The following is a 16,381-nucleotide window of genomic DNA, read 5'->3' as shown; positions in this document are numbered from 1 at the left end:
ATATTTACACAGCTACCTATCCTTCTTCTGCATTTCTGAATTTCTTTTTTGGCTTCAGAAACATCTTCCTGTGGCAAAGGGTCCTCCAGGGCAATTTCACTGCATGTAATAGGGTTTCATTTGCATTTGTTTTGAATTGTCTGCCCTTTAATTTTATTAAGTGTTGCTTTTTTTTTTTTTTCCAGTGCCATCAGGCAGGTAGAAGAGCAGAGCTTTCCTCTGGAGCAGTTGCTATTCCCTGGACTTTCCCGAGGTGGGATGTGCACACACACACCCACACACACACACACCACCAGCCTGCCCTGTGCCCAGAGAAGGGCAGGACAGCCCATAAGGGGACACAGAATCACTCTGTTTGTAAACCTGACCATTGATTGGAGAGCAAACAGGCTGCTGCTGAAAGAAAAAAAAAAAAAGTGTCATCCTGAGGCATTCAGCAATGAGCTATGCAAGGCACAGCCTCAAACCACAGGAAGCCCTGATATCCCATGAAGTAATAAATATTTTTCTATAAATACCAGCGTTTTTATTGCCTCTTTCATCCAGAAAGAACCCTAGTTGGCTTTTATGCACTGCATACTCAATTTGGTAATTGCTTCTCACCACTGAAGCACAAGATATTCCCAGAGATTCAGCAGTAGCAGAGGGATAATTGCTGGGGCAAGCAGCTCCAGCAGGGGAGGGCTGTCCTGCTCCATCCTGCCTCTCTGGCTCCCACCCCACTGGCCTTGGTAAGAGAAAACAGCACCCTAAAAGAGGGCTGCAGGAGAAAATACCTCCAAGCCTCAGAAAGGGACAAATACACATACAAATACAGGGTATGCAGCTTCTTTAGTCTGTTTGCTTGTGTGTGTATTTAGTTGTGAATCAAGAAGAGAGGATGTGGAAAGCTTTAGAAAAATCTGTACCCTAAGGAAAGGGTACAGACCAGAAAAGGAGTGAGGAAACTGGGTGCTGCTGCTTTCCTTTAGCTGCCAAAGACCCCCAAACCCTCTGGCAGAAGGAGAGCCAGAAACCAGCTCTGTCACAGCCCAGTTTGTTTTCCCAGAGAGCTGAAACACAGCGAGTGTGTCCCCTCTGCTCCCTCCTGTACCACAGGCCTCCCTGAAACCCTGAGCTCACCACAAAGCCTGTGAGTACAAACACTTTTGTACAAGCTTTTCAGGGAGAGGAGAGAGCTGCCAGCCTTCAGGAGGAGGACACCCAGCTTTATCCAAGGCCGTGACCTTAAGCTGTTTCATCTAAGCAGATGCAAACTTATTTAAATAAGTTCTTAAATAAAACGGGAACAGGCGTAGCCTAAACTCCTGTAAACTATTTTTACATTAAAATCCCATCAGCAGGGCAGCCTTTTGAACCAGCCTGAACCTGGAGTACGGGTGTGTGTGACTGGAGGAGGAGGTTTGTCATCACTGCATGAGACACTGATGCCAGGAGCTGACCAAAAGCATCGCTCCTTCAGCTCCAATGACATCCAGGTGCTCCCTGGGCTCCCTCGGGGCACGGCTGGCTGGATTTGCTGAAACCAGCTCATTCACATGGGCAGCTCTGTTAGAAATAGGTTAGAAACTGCTGTAAAATAGTTGATAATTGTTAAGATGTACTGTTAGTTTGGTTGTTATATTGTAAAAGGGATTAAAAGGGTAGTTATAAGAAATAGGCAAGTACCTGTATTACACACAAGTGTGCCACTCGAGCCAACCTGGACAGAACTGTAATGGGCCAATCGAGTGCCTAAAACCTTCATGCAAATGAAGGATCCAAAAAGAAACCAATCCAAAGGGACAGAAAACAGGATAAAAAGGGGCATCTGACCCAGGGAAGCAGTGCTGCTCCAGCTGGAACCTCGGGGACATGGCTGCTGAAGCAGCCCCAGCACTGGCACCGCAGCATCCTCGATGGGAACGCTGGGCCTGCAAGCCCCCATGCTTTAGGGGGCTTTCTTTCTATTTTTATTATAATAAATGCTGAAATCACTCTAGTACTGGGAGTCTGTTCTCGTTTTTAACAGCTCTACCTGGGAGCAGGGCACTTGGGCAGGCTTTCAGCTTGCTGAGCAGGCAGGAAGGAGAGAGCAGGAGCAATCAGTAGCGCGTTTAATTGCATCCTCTCTGTGGCTTGCAGAGGATGCATGAGTGTGTCTAAGGTTTGTGGCTTGGACAGATGCTTTAAGCCAGCCCCTCTTACCTCACAGGAGAGGCAACCATGCCAAGCCACCCTTAATGCTGCTTTTAACCTGGAACTGGAGCTTGGCCACAGCCCTGGCACCGAACCGCTCAGGGAGGAGGAACAAGCAACTAACACATCCAGCAGCACACACCTGAGGTGAGGGCACAGCTTTCCATGTAGGCAGACACTGGCAGAGAGGGAACAGGAGCTGTGATGCAAAGGCAGGCCCCAGGACTGGAACCTAAGGCAGGGAAGCCTCCTGCTGTCCTCTGAGATCCAGCTGGAGTGCCTCTGCAGCAGTTCCCTGTGTGTGGAATGCAGCAGCAGTGAGACTTGGTGATTCTGCCATGCAGGTGCTCTCAGTCCCAGCCTCATAGTGCCCCTGTCCATGTTTGGCCAAGGCTCCAGTGCCGCTTCAACCCTTCAAACTGGCTTGGGGTGCTGCCCGCCAGCTGGGGATCACCCTCACTGGCAGCTGGATTCTGCCCGGCCAATGCGCATCGATTGTGCTCTGCTCGAATCCCAAATATTTTTCTCCAGGGTTGAAAGCTCTTTGTGAGCATAATCTGTGAGTCCAAACAGAAGAAAAATCTCTGTTTGGTCTGAAGCTCAGAACTTGGCGTGGCTTGCAGGGGAAGATGCCAAGTACGCAAGGGCTGTTTGCTCTCCTTGCAACAGTCACGGCTGCTCCTCAGCTCCGCTAAGGCACATCTGGCTGTCATCTCTGCACATCTGTATCCTGTGATTTACACAGTTTTCTCCCAGTGCTTTATGTGGTTTTGCACTGTGGAAGGAACAAAAGCACATCTTTCTGCCCCTCTGAGAGCCAGCTCTGTGGGAACCTTCCGAGGGCCTCTCTGCAGAGCATCCGTGGCCCTCCGTGAAGAAAGCTCTGCGTGGCACCAAGCACGGCAGAGGTGCCACAAAGCAAACCCTGTAACGCTCATCAGCATGCTAGTCATGTCTGGTCTTTAGCAGGTTTTTTTTTTGTGCAGAAGACTCCTGTAGAAGGTAAATATAGAATGTTTCTTTCAGAAGAGTAATGTCCACCACGGTTCCCTTCCTTCTGTTTCTTCCAGCAGACGGAGCTGCTCAAAGCCTGTTCCACCCACACACCAGTTTATCAGAGGGAGAGAAAAGGGAATTCTCCTGTCTTGTGCTCCCCAGAAATGCACATGCTTCAGGAGCTAGTACTCACTACACTAGTAAGGCATTCTTGTGATTCTGAGTGGGGAATTTGTTCCTGAGCTTCCCGGATAGTCCCAGTCTCCATTCTCAAGACAGTGAGCTCCCACCTGGTATTTACAAGCAGCCCTGCAAAGGGACCAGAGGAGGCTTATGATGGAGGCATGAGTAATGATTTTGCAGTGACTCTCAGGGTCGCATTTTCAAGAAGTTTTAGACTTCAAAGGGACATTTAAATTTAAAGGCAGTACTTTGGGAACACTGTCACAGTGCTCTGTCATGTCAGCAATGGGGCTTTCACCCCCAAGCCTCTCTCACCCATGACTGCTTTCCCATGGCATCAATTGGTGACAGTCAGGATCTCTTTCCTTATCTGGAGTGACTTGCTGTAGTGTTTGACAGTGCTGCAGGTTTCAGAGTTGTTTACCATGGGATAAAACCTGCCCTGCCAGGGGGAAGGGAGTGTATCCTACCCGGAAAAAACACAAACCAAAACAAAACCCTTCTCCCATAGTTACATCCTAGGCCAGTTCTCAGCTCCGTTTACTGTCTGGGTGGGAACTGGCTCTGCCTACCCCTGGCCAACAGAGACACCTGTGTTGTTAAAGTTGCGTGTAGGAGCATAAGCAGTAAATATGTAAGAGTAGAGTTGGAAACCAACATCCTTGTCAAGTTCAGAACCGGCAGAAACCCCTTCAGGAGAGGGTGGGTGCATGTAATTTGTTGCTGCCCTAGAATGAGACTGTCTTCATTGAGAAAGGTTGGTAACTGACCAGAGCTACTGACAGTGATGCTCACTTTCATTTCAGTCTGCGTACAGCGTGCCATGGCAGCTCTTGGGGAACAGTCAGACCTTGGTAACAGAGATATTTGTTCTGCTGTCCTATTCATCTCAGCTGAAAGTGGCTCTCCAGCCGAAAAGTTCTCCACAAGTGTGGGCCCTGCAGGGGCGGCTGTTCCCTGGTGTGTGCACAACGCTCTGGGCTCAGCACAGCCTCTAGGCGTTTGTGTCAATGTTCCAGCAGCAATTACGACATTACAAGAGAGAGGGGAAGAAAGGTCCTGGCTGGCCCGGGTTTCTTGAGCACGGCAACCCCAGCAGAGGAGGGCTGGGGTGGCTGTGCGTGGGCTGTCCTGTGTCCGAGCAGGTGGTGTGTGAGCCGGGGTGCCAGGGTGCCCAGTAGAGTGAATGGGAAGCAAGAGGGCTCACACAGGACCGGGATGAAGGGCAGATGAGTGCTCACCCGGCAAAAAGTTGAGGGCAGAGTGTGAGAAACGGGAAAAAATCCCCAGCCACCCGCAATGAGAAACCTCCCGGCTGTCTGAAAGGCAGGGGTGGCAGCGAGGGCTGTGCCCGGGATCACAGGTGAGGGATCAGCGATGCGCTGGGGCTTTTCTGTGTCCAACACTGCACAGGCCATAGCCCAGGCGGTGATGCCGAGAGGTCCCCAGCGGTGGCGGGAGATGCGATGGGTGCGACGGAGCGACGCCGAGCGAAGGCGATGCCCAGCCAGCCCCCTCCCAGGCAGGCAGCCGGCAGCGGGCACCGCGCCGCTGTCGTGCCCGCTCCGAGCGTTGCCCGAGGAGGGGCCGAGCCCCGCCGGCCCCACCGCCGCCGTGCGGCCCCCGCCCCGTCCCGCCCGCGGTGGGCGGGCGGAGGCGGCGCTGCGGCGCCCGGCGGGGCTCGGCGCGGCGCGGGGAGCGGTCGGAGCGCAGCGGAGCGGCCGCGATGGGCGCCCCGGGCACGGCGGCGGAGCGGCGGCGGCGGCGGCTGCTGCGGGGGCAGCGCTGCGCGCTGTGCTCGCTGGCCCTGCTGGCCCTGCTGCTGGCCGGCTGCGCGGCCGGGCGCGGCGGTGAGTGCGGGGCCGCGGCGGGGGGCAGCGGCCGGGCCAGCCCAGCCCGGCTGCGGAGTGGAGGGCGGCGCCGCGGGGGCCGCGCCGGCCGGGGCTCCCTCCCTCACGGGGTCCGCGCCGGCCGGGGCTCCCTCACGGGGTCCGCGCCGGGGCCCTCCCGAGCCGGGGCGTTGCGCGCCGGGGGCGGCCGCGGGAGCAGCGTGAAACTTGGCGGAGCTCGGCGTGTGGAGCGGGGCCCGCCCGCCCCGGGGGTCCCGGCGGGCACCGGGTGCCCGGAGCCCTCCTGCGGGGCCCCGGGGTTGCGGGGGTGCCCTGCCCGCCGCGCTTCGGCTGCGCGGAGGGCGGTGGGAAGCGGTTCGCGTTGTTGCTCTGCGGAGCCGCGAATGTAAGCAGAATTTAGGCAAGGCTTATTTGCCTTTAAGGAAAGAAGAGCGTACGCCTCCGTGACTCGAATTTGCTTTTTGAATAAACAGACGTGTCTGAAGGGTTTCACGGTGTCCAGCATGGTGTGAGGAATGCTCTGATGTTCAGGGAAGAGCACAAACACCAGCTACGGCTTGAACGCAGTGGAGTATTACGATGTTGGGATGTGTTTTGAAGATTCGGGACTTTTATGTCCTCAATTTAATCGAATTGTCTTTTTTTTTTTACATGTCTTCTAAAACTTACGCTTTTTCTTACAAACGTGGTGATTGCTTCCAAGAAGTAAGGCCAGGAAAAACATGAGCGTCGTTGTAAGTAAACAGGAGTTTATGTATGTACTGAGGTATATTCAGGTCTGCCAGCGCGGAAGATGCAGATGTGTGACACCAATATCCATCCTTCCTTTACCTAAACTTCAAAGGCAGGCGGGGAGAAGGGCTGTGGTGCTGGGGCCACACCTGTGCTCTCTTCCCCCTTCCCGTCAGTGGGAAGATGAAGAGTGCACTCCTCTCTCTTGAGTGCAGTGCTCCTTCCCATCCTGTGTTTTGGGGTCCCTGCCTGTGCAGAAGGAGCTCCATCTGCTGTAAAGGCTGGTGCCACAGGTGCCTTTGTGCTCTGCCTGAGCTGCTGGAGTGTTCCCTAGCTGGTGCAGCAGACTTGTGTCAGGGCTCTGGCTGCTTTGCTTCAGTTTGGGAGCCTGTTGTGATCAGAGTTTGCTCAAAGTTAATCTGAGAGGTGAGGAATGGCGTTTGCCAAGCAGAGCCAGGAGTGACAGGGAGAAGAATTATGTCACGGGGGAATTTTCCACAGCATCCACTGTATTGGCTGGCGCTGCATGGGCCCAAAGTGAGTGGGGCTCTCGGGGAGCCTTGGATACAGCCTGATGCTCTCCAGCATTTGTGTTGTGCTCAGAAGGTGGAAAGGTGTATTTTTCTGTAGTTGTTTCAGTATTTTTCCCACATAAAAACAGCATTTAGGATCCACAGCATAAACTTTTGACTAGACTGCGGTGCTTTTGTGTCAACTGGCATCTCTCTCTCTGCTGCTCTGGCAGGAGGCTCTGGGGTGGTTTTCACTGTGTGCTGTTTGGAGTGCAAGTGGCATATGCAGCTCCCAGCATCCTTGATGCCAGAGGGACCGGTGGCACTGTGAGGTTGGGCACAGACTTGCCCGGGGTGCTGCAGTGACTGCTGCTCCTGGAGAGCCTTGGTGTCGAGGTGTGATCCAGCTCAGAAACCTAGGCTTGAATCACCTCTTTGCAGGATGCACGCTCGTTTCGTGCTGCAGTTTTTCTTTGTCAGTCCCCTTCTCAGGCACTGTTTCAGCCATGGCCTGGGTCTGGATCCGGAGGAGCCAGGCTTTTGGGATCACTGCAGACCTGTATGTGTGTGTGTGCAGAGGGTGTCGGGTGCCAGAGCCTCCTTGTGAGGTGTGTGTGCTGGCACGTCTCCACAGGAAACAGGCAAGAGCAGGTAACCACAGCGGTCTAGTTGCTCCATATGGAGCAGGCAGCTCTAGGGGACAGGGCATGAGCTCTGGGATTCTGCTCTGGTAGCTCCCCCTGCTTTTCTGAGGGCCTTAATCAAAGCTCTCCATGTCTCGTTTGGCTGGGTCTCAAAAATAAGGGTACTTTGTGAAGTGAGTTTGAGATCTCCTGATGCTAAATGATGTGTAATAACAAAGTGTTAAAACATTATAGTGTTCTGTGAGGCTCATTCCAATGATCTCTCTATCCCACAAGGGTCAAGCTTTTGGAAATAGATCTGGTGCTAAGAAGAAATCCAAGTTCACAGTTTGTCTGGGCAGTGATCATACAGCTGGGGTGCCCCTTTCTTGCTTGCTGGCAGTGTAAGTCTGTGGTTGTGCTCTGGCATTAAGGAGGTCACACTGGTAACTGAGAAGTGTAACTGAGACCAAATACAGCCCTGCAGACCCCAGATCCAGCTGCCAACCTCTGGCTGCTCAACTGCCACCTGCACAGAAAGGGTTGAACAAAGTGTGAAGTTGGGTTTATTTTTTCCCCCTTATTTATCCCCCCATCAGTCTGACTCGAATTTTCTATTCTAAAGAGAGGGAGGAGTGGAGACCTCATTATGTGAGGCTGCCTTCTAAATTGTAATGATTCAGGTTTTTCAAGGGAGGCTTCTGAGTCAGGCCTTTAACCAGTTTGCTGTCACGGACAGCAGAAATAGCAGGGGCATCAGTCAGTGGGATTTTTCTCCTCTTCTTTGTGTCTGTGTCTTTGGCAGGATGGTGAGGAAAAGCTGGGTCTGATTCTGCAGCCCTTACTCATGGGGATGGGCACATCCAAGCACATGGAGTGGCCTGCGTGATTCAAGTGTGGAAGATTCAGGTTTCTTTTAAGTCTTGTTTTAACTTGATGGGAGTGAAGTGTTCAGCATGGTGGAGCAGGGCCTGCCAGATGCGTTTTGACTGGCTCTGAGACTTACCCTAAAAACGAAGCTCAGGCTGTTTTCACAGGGCTGGTATTTGCCCGGTCCTTGTGGGCTGTGGTGTGTTGAAAGCATCCATGTCATGAAAGCACACTCTTAGAAAGCCTCTGAGCAATCCTGGGTGGTGTGATGAGAGATGGGGAGCAAAGATCCCGGGCATGTCCGCCTTCCACCCCTGTGCTGGTTGGAGGATCTGGAATGAGCCACGTCGGCTGTTTGCTCCTGACCGCTTTGTCACGGGCCCTGCCTCAAAGGGCTTTTCCTTGCAGATCTCCTTACTGCCAAAATAACACAGAAGAACCTTGGTGGGACAGATCCCGTTCCTCTAGCTGAGAGTTAAAGTGAAAACTCCCTGATTGGGGTGTTTTGGTTTGTGCGAACCAAGAAACCCAAACCGAACTTTAGAGGTCACGCAATGAAAGCACAAAAGTAGTTGTTTTCCTCACTTCTTCAGTGGAGTGTAATCCTAGCTTCAGCCTGAGTAATCCTAGCCCAGATGTATTGCTGTAATCGTTGGACCCCTGGATATGGGAATTTACCCTCACAAACTCGGGAGAGGCATCAGGCCAGAGTGTGGTATGTGACCTCTTTGGCAGGGAGCGTGTTTGGCCTTGCAGGAAATGACTTGTTCATTTATTTAGTACTTGTTCAAGGTCCTGCACCCACAGCTGACTGAGACTGAGCCCTCGTGTCGAGCAGCTCGGAGAGCAGCAGGGATGGGACTTGCAGTGCTGCTTGCAGGGCTGAAGGAACCTGACCACAATCAGCTTCAGGTGCTGGCAGAGCAGGGCTTGCACAACTGGCTGTGGCTGGAGAACTGCCTTCAGAACACCCCTATCTCAGGGTCTGTGTGCAGCCCACTTCATTGAAGTGCTGTGGGAGTGCCAGGCTGCATGCCAGGCTGGCTGGCCTGCCAAGGCTGAGGTGGACCCTTGCACAGCACCTGGAACCTCAGGGTCAGGGTGCTAGGGGTGGCCATGCGGGATGCTCGGGATGCTCAGGAGCTCTGGCTGCAGCAGGGTGTGAGGGCAGAGGGCTGCTGGCTGCCCCAGCTGCTCAACAGCAAGGAGAACACCAGGCTTGCAGAGGGTGAGTTGCAGAAGGATTCAGCAGCTGATGTTCCTTCGGCTTGTGCTGCACACTTGTCTGTGCTGATGGAGCTGTGCGGGCTCAGTCCTGCCCTGTCCATGGCTTTTGGCCACTCCTGCCCTCATTGCTGCCTCCTGCATGGGCTCTGGCATGGTGGTGGCCCTTAGCTGAGCCTTTCCAGCAGGCTAACCCAGCAGAAAACTAGCCCAGGACAAATAAAGGAGGTTTATTGCCAAAACAGCACACTGAGATTACTTGGTGAGGGGCATTACAGAGAACCCTTGGGTGGTGGCTGTGGTCAGAACAGCAGAGCTCATGAGGAGGTGGGCATGCTTGGTTGGTTCTTCCAGCTTTGTCCCAGTACTTCCTTCCTGCTGCTAATCTTCAGTAGTCCATAATTAGAATAGGCAGGCTGGTCACACTGTCCATTTTTGGTCAGAGATGCTCAAAAGACTCAGCTGAACCTGTCATATATTCATGTGGCAGGTATTTTGTGCCTGCATCCTCTTGGGAAGATACAGACATTAAATAAAGGCTGTGCTGATATGGGACAGGGTCATTTAGGAGATCAGCATCCAGCCCCACAGTTGGAAAACTCCCCTCACCTGGACCTGACCTGCTTCTAGGTGTTAGCCTGTCCCAGGGTACTTCACTCTGTTTTGTCTCTGTTCTTTAAATTGATGGCAACTCTCTGGTAGTTAGGAAGATCATTGGGTTTTTTTCTGGTTTCTGTTCCTTTGGAGTGGTTTAAGTTACCCCTTCTGGACTTCCTGTTGATAAAGCCTTCCCTAATAATAAAAGCTGAAGAAAACAGCCAGGTTTCATGAAACCTGAGCCTGAAAATGTCAGAATTTTGTGGTTTGGAATGGAAACCACATGAGGTTCACAGGAGTGCAGGGTCTGAGGGATGCACCTTAGGATCCAGGGCACAGCTTGGTGATGGGAGCTGTACTGTGCTGTGCTCTCTCTCCCAGCTGCCTTTCACAGCCCACAGTTGAGCTACAGCAGCTCATTTTTAAAAACAAATTTAGAGAGTTTAAAGCTTTTACTCTTTTTCTAGCCTTGCCTTCCTTGCCCTTCTCTAGAGCAATCTTTGGGCTTTGGAGAGCACTGGGGATGTTGAAAAGCTTTGTTCTGCTCTGGGTTTTATCAGCAGGAGCCAAGTCAGACCGGTGCCAAAAGCCACTGGTAACCTCATCCTAATTTTTTTCCGCTGCTGTGGCTTCCTGGGCAGGATTGGTCAGGCATGCCCAGGTGTGGGCAGCGTGTTCCAGGTCCTTCCATGGTAATCATCCCTTCCTGCAGACATGCTCTCAGGAGAGCAGGGCTGCACGGTGAGTAAATCCTTGTGGCTGCTCGGCATTACTCACAGCATCAAAGGGAACGCCTGTGGAAACAAGGTGGTAAATGTGTGTAATTTGCAGCTCGTGAATGGGTTCTTGGCTGTCCCTACAGGGATGCAGGTGTTCTGTCTCTCCTCCCTGTGGGATCCTTGCTGGACTCTCAGACTCCCGCAGCCCTGAGCAGCCTGTCCTTGTTATTTACTGCCAAGGGCATCTGCATGGGGAGTTTACAGTGAGCTGGAGATCCCTCGGGGTTGGATCCCTGTGTCTTGTCCCATGGCAAGGTTCACATTCCCTTTCCTTGCATCACCTCCTGCAGGAGGTCAGGTCTCCACAGCAGTCAGCAAGGGAATATTCAGATGAGAATGAGCCCTGATTTTGTCACCTTGGGGTCCATAGCAGTGGAGCTGCTGGGACAGCGAGATGGCCAATGGGATGAGCCTGCTGTGCCCAGGAATTTGGGAGGGTGTTGAGGCCTCCATCACTTTTGGGAGGATGTTGAGGCCTCCATCACTGATTTAGGAGACAGCTGAATCAGAGGACCAGCTGTACCTGTGTGAGACAGGAAATAGGTGCAGTCCCTGTGTCCGTACTGTCTCATGGCTGGATTTCAGCTTCATGCTCAGATTTAAAAATAAAGTGGGTACAATCTCTAGATGCTGAGCTTTTCTTTAGAACCAGGCTGAGAAGACTCTGGAAATAACAGGATTTCTCAGTGTGCTTGATTGTTGGAGGGAAGAGAAGGGAAGGGAGTGGGACGGGATGTTGCATCCAGCAGAAAGGGCTGGACTCCAGGCCAAAATAAAGACTGAAGCTTGAGGTGAACTGGAGATGTTTAAGCTGGGTTTTTCTTGCTATCTTTCTTTTTGGTTTGTTTGTTTGTGGGTTTTTGTTTTGTTTTCTGTTTTAGGTTTGATATTTTGTTTTTGTGGGGTGGGGTTGTTTTTTTTTTGTATTCCTGGGACTAGGAGCATTGTACCAAGGACTCCAGGGAAAGGTCCTGGGCCTTGTTCTTCTGGAAGAAGGGAGGCATTGAAGAGGAGTCCAGATGTGGTGTCCAGGGAGAAAGCTGTGTGAGACAGTACTTGCTGGGACTTTATTTGCCTTTTATGGACTCTTTTGGCTAACATGGAATGTCATCTGCCTGTAAGCCTTGCCTGTGGGAAGCAAATGGTCCCCAGGTCCTGGCTGGGACCTGGGAATGGCCTGGAGGAGTGGAGGGGAGCAGGGTGTGTTTCCAGCTGTATCTGGTGCCCCACATTCTCCTCTTGCTCAGCTCTGCAAGGCCAGGGTACGACTCCTGCTCAGGATGTGAGTGTGTGTTGGGAAGAGGAAATACCTTCTTTTAGTAGGGGAAAAGCTCTCTGGGGCACAAAGGAGTGTCAGGTGGGGTTTGGAGGCATGGGTTTGGTTGTTTTGGGACATTCCTGGGACATTCCTGTGCCGAGCTGGTGTAAAGTGGCTGGGATGCACAGCCTGGCCTGAGCTCGCTGCTCCTCCTATGATGTGAGCAGAGCTCAGGGCTGGGTTTGTGTCCACAGGCAGTCGGGATCAGGGCTTGCCTTGCAGTGTGTCAAGTGCTGGGGTCCAGTTCAGGTGGTTACCCCAGCCCTTCCTCACTCTGGCCATTCCTCAGTCCCCAGTCCTACTGGGGGAAATGGGAGCAAGCGTTTCCGCGAGGGAGCTGGGGGAAATGGGAGCCTGCGAGGGAGGGAAACTGAGGCACGAGAGAATTTGTGGGGTTCTCCAGGCTTGGGAGTGACAGGTTCCCAGGTGGAGCCCTGGTCCCCAATGTTCTGCCCTGTCCCTGTGGATTAGCCCTGGGAAGTGTGCCTGTCCCCATGGTGGATGAGGGATTGGAGGGATTGCAGTGCACAGCATCAGGCATCACCTATCCAGTGAGAACTGCAGACAGATTTTAATGGTTCGATTGGGAAAGAGCTTGCTGAAATCCAGGAAAAAAATCTTTTTGATATGCAAGCCAAAAACGTGCTAACTGAGCTACAAACAACTGAAGGGTCTGCTATTAAAATCATCCTTATTCAGAGATAGACTCAACTGTTGTTTTTTCCCTAAGATGGCCAGAACATCCTGTAACATAAAGCAGGAGCAGAAACGAGCCTTACATGGACATTCCTTTTTCCTCTGACAAGACCTACCCTCCAATTCTCAGTGCACATATACATGGTAGTTGATTTGTGTGTTGTTGAGAGGATGGGGCAGAAAGAATCTCTTGTAAACGATTGCAGCAATTCACTTCAGGAGAACCTGGTCCCAGCCATACACAGCTTGTTGTTCAGCAGGTTCCATCAGCTGTGCTCACAGCAAGGTGCTGCTGGCTCTGTGCTCCAGCTGGGACAGCAGTGGCATGGCAGGAGAGGCAGGCAGCACTTAAAAACACCCTCAAGTTAGTTAACTTTGCTGCTGGCTGTTGACAGAGTAAAACAAATTGAGTTTCGTGTTCTTTGGATTTGTTCTTGAGCTAAATCAGAGGAGGCAGCAAATCAAGCTTGTTCAGAAGTGGAGGAGTTGTCCAAGAAAGTGACTGAGTAATGTAAAAGCCTCTTGAATGAAGAAATGATCCAAAGGGAGATTGCAGGGGTGCCAGTCTCCATAGCAGAAGCATCTTTGTGGCCTCCTCTGGACTTGCTCCCTCAGGTCCATCCATCCTTCTGGTGCCGGTGGAGCTGAATTCCAGGTGGGGCCTCACACAGCAATATTTTTAAAGCTTTGATCATAAGGCTATTTAAAAAAAAACCAAAAAACCCAAACCAAACCAGGCATTTTGTTTCATTTTATGAAAACCATGTAGTGTCCAAGGCAAGCATGAGTTCTCTTCTTGCCCCCACTCGGTGCCCCTGGGGCGTGGGGGTGGCAGAGCTGCTCAGGGGAGAGGGAGGCTCAGGACCTGGGGCTCTGGGGCTGGCATCTCAAATTGTTTAAATTGCCTCTGGTGGCACAGTGCCAGCTGACACCAGCTGAGAATCTGGACAGAACAACTTGTCCAAGGTCACCTCACGGGCTAAGAGTGGAGCGGTGAATTAAACCTGGGTCTGCAGTGTCTCACTTTAGGGTAAATAAAGAATAAAGAGCTTCTTGGAGGGTCTGCCTGGCTTAGAGCCTTATAAAGAAAGGACAGCCTCAGACACTTGATTCTGGTATGATGTGGAGCACTATCCTTTTCTTCCAGGCCCTCTGGTTAAAAACAATTTTTTTTTTTCTCTCTGTAGTGTTATTTATTTCCTTAAAACACTTTGTAGCATTCCAGGCTGGCTTCATTTCTGAGGGTGTGCTGCTGGGGACTGGTACCTGCTGCCTTTGTGCCTGTCTTTTCTAGCAGGTAGGGAGCATTCCCAGGTGGAAAAAGTAAGAGTGCAGGTGCCAGTTTGGGCAGGGATTGCATCCATGTTATCTACTTTTAGGGGCATTTCAGGGTTCTCCTAAGGAGCCTCTACAAGCTTCAGCCAAGCCTTAGACAGATCTCCCTTGAAAGGCCTCAGCAGCTTTGTGCTCCTGGGCCACCCTGATAAGGACCAGTGCAAAACCTGCTGAAGCCAGGGATAGTTTTTGATAGTTCTCTGCATTGATCTGTGGTGATTTATGAGGAACTTCCTGGATGTGTCCAGAGAGGCTTTCGCTTTCCTTGTCGCTTTCCTCGTCGCTTTCCTCATCCCTTTCCTCATCCCTTTCCTCATCCCCTTTCCCTTCCCTTCTTTAAAAGTGTTTTTTTCAGTCACCATTGTATTGGTTTGGGTATGGGAGAGAGGACAGGAGTCCTGTTATAATTCAGGCTCTGCAGCAGAGGGGCACCAGGCTGGGCAGCTGCCTCTTGCTGGAGGGATCCCAGGACTGATTCCCTCCTGTGGGACTGGGAAAAAGGACCTGGAGGCACAAAGGACACTGGGGTGAGCAGGACCTCCCTGCCCCCTGAGGCTCTGCCAGTGCTGGGGCTCGCACCCACATGCTCAATGATCCTGGGCTTCACAGCCACATCCACCAGCAGGGAAATGGATGTCGTGGGAGGGATCTGTGGCAGGACAGGACTTACTTTTTCCAGCTAGCCCAAGCTGGCAATTTTAACTGCAATGTGCCTGGCTCCAGCTCTGTGATTCGCAGGCTGCTTGGCCACGTCCCTCTCTTCCCTGACTACCAGATTTATCTCTAGATACGTTTGCTTACTCCTAATAAATGTTAGAAAGAGATGTCCTGAGGCTTATAGATATATTTGTCTGTAATTACGGTAGGATTAATTGCTTAAAATTGTGTATAAGGGCCTGTTATGAGATCAGCAGATAGGAGCATGGGATAAAATGCATAATGAATACCATTATGTTATAAATAATGGACACAGCCAGTGTACTGGCATCCCCGAAAGGTAATAGCTCTTTCAATATTTAATGGAGTGGCTACCTGAGGGAAAACACTCTCTGTCACTAAGGTGATTTTCAGCTTGGCTTGGGGACATACAGATGGGTCTGAAGGAGGGCAGGAACCCCTGTGCAGTGGGGGGCACTGTTTGTGGTGACAGAGGGGTGTGGAGCCAGGCTTTCCACCAGGATGCTCAGGGTCCTGGGTGCTCCCTCCTGCTCTCAGAGCCACCAGATCCATGTGCTGGCCTGTGGCAGGGAACAGGACCACAGGGAACAGGATCACAGGGAACCTGCACCTTGCTCTCCCATGTTAATTCCAGCTGTTAATTCCTGGGAACCAAGCTGCTTTGGTGTCAGGAACTCAGTTTTGCTGGGGAGGAAGGCACAGCATCAGTTACAGGCATGTTCTCAGCACTGACAAGAATCATCTCAGGGGTTTTCTGAGCAGATGCAGGAAAAGGGGAATTTCCAGTGCTCCCTCTGCCAGGCCTGGGTTCACACCTCTGTCCCCAGCTGCTTGTTTCACAATTCCCAGCTCCTCCACACTCCTGTGCTGCTATATTTTATCCCTGTCCTTTCACTCTGTCCCTGGAGCTCTGCACTGCTTGGGAGGGCTGGCTGTCAGTGAATTTTCCCCATGTTAGGAATGCTTTTGGGCAGCAAATCCAGACTTGGTACCAAACAGTGGAGTTAAATACCAGAGCCAGTGTCTTGTCTGGGGCTGAGACTTGTCTCTGTTCCCCAAGTGCCTTTCCAGCTCTGTGGAAGCAGTAAATAACAGCAATTAAACAAATAACCAATTACAGATTCATGTGGTGGTAGTACAGGGAAACACAAGGGGAAAGGAGATGTAGGGCAAAAGGACAGGAGAAATTGTCTTTTCATCCTTCATTCTTGTTTACTTTTATGCAAGATCCAGTTTTTTCATCATCTTTTGTGGAGAAAAGCATGAAAAAAATCTCTTTTGTGATCTTTCCCCTATCATCAGAGATACCAGAGTGGGAGACAGGGCTTATGACAGTCTTTTTTTCCTTTTCTTTCTTTCCTGGAAGGGGTGGCTTGTTTTTAGTGCCCTTTCCACTAAACCACGTTGCTCCAAGCCCTGTCCAGCCTGGCCTTGGACCCTGATAGAAATTGTTCAGGCAAAGCTACAAGGGTGTCACTTTTCAATTTAACTGGGATAAAGTCATGGCTTCCCCCATTTTTTGTTATGGTTTTTTTTTTGGGGTTTGTTTTTTTGGTTTTTTTTTTTTTGGTGGAAGAGCTGCTATGTTTCTTTTCCCAGCACATTTTCATGGTATTTTCAGACTAAATTGAATTCTGCAGAATTCTGCTTAGCTAGAAGTGTAAAAGAGAGCAAACCAAAATGAAATATTTTATTCCACTAAAACATTTCATCTGACCCAAAACCGTCTTTCCTCCCACTGCGTCAGCTCAAAATTAGGAGAGAAATTCATAAATGTGGGGGGAAGGAGCAGTGACTGCTCAGCTCCTGA

The 16,381-nt window shown here is 51.4% G+C and overlaps 1 protein-coding gene across 2 annotated transcripts in view; it reads left to right on the top strand.

Moving 5' to 3' along the window:
• Nucleotides 1–5,001: 5,001 nt before the first annotated feature.
• The window catches only part of SLC24A3 (solute carrier family 24 member 3), a 111,539-nt gene continuing 100,159 nt past the window's right edge, over nt 5,002–16,381 (top strand). For both annotated transcript variants that reach the window (XM_054628885.2, XM_077176173.1), the window contains exon 1: nt 5,002–5,207. In XM_054628885.2, coding sequence (XP_054484860.2) covers nt 5,084–5,207 — 124 coding nt within the window. In that variant the 5' untranslated portion in view covers nt 5,002–5,083. The remainder of the gene's footprint in view (nt 5,208–16,381) is intronic.

This window comes from Agelaius phoeniceus, chromosome 3 (genome assembly GCF_051311805.1).
Source record: "Agelaius phoeniceus isolate bAgePho1 chromosome 3, bAgePho1.hap1, whole genome shotgun sequence".
NCBI classification, from domain to species: Eukaryota; Metazoa; Chordata; class Aves; order Passeriformes; family Icteridae; genus Agelaius; species Agelaius phoeniceus.
This window is presented reverse-complemented; position numbering and strand designations above follow the sequence as displayed.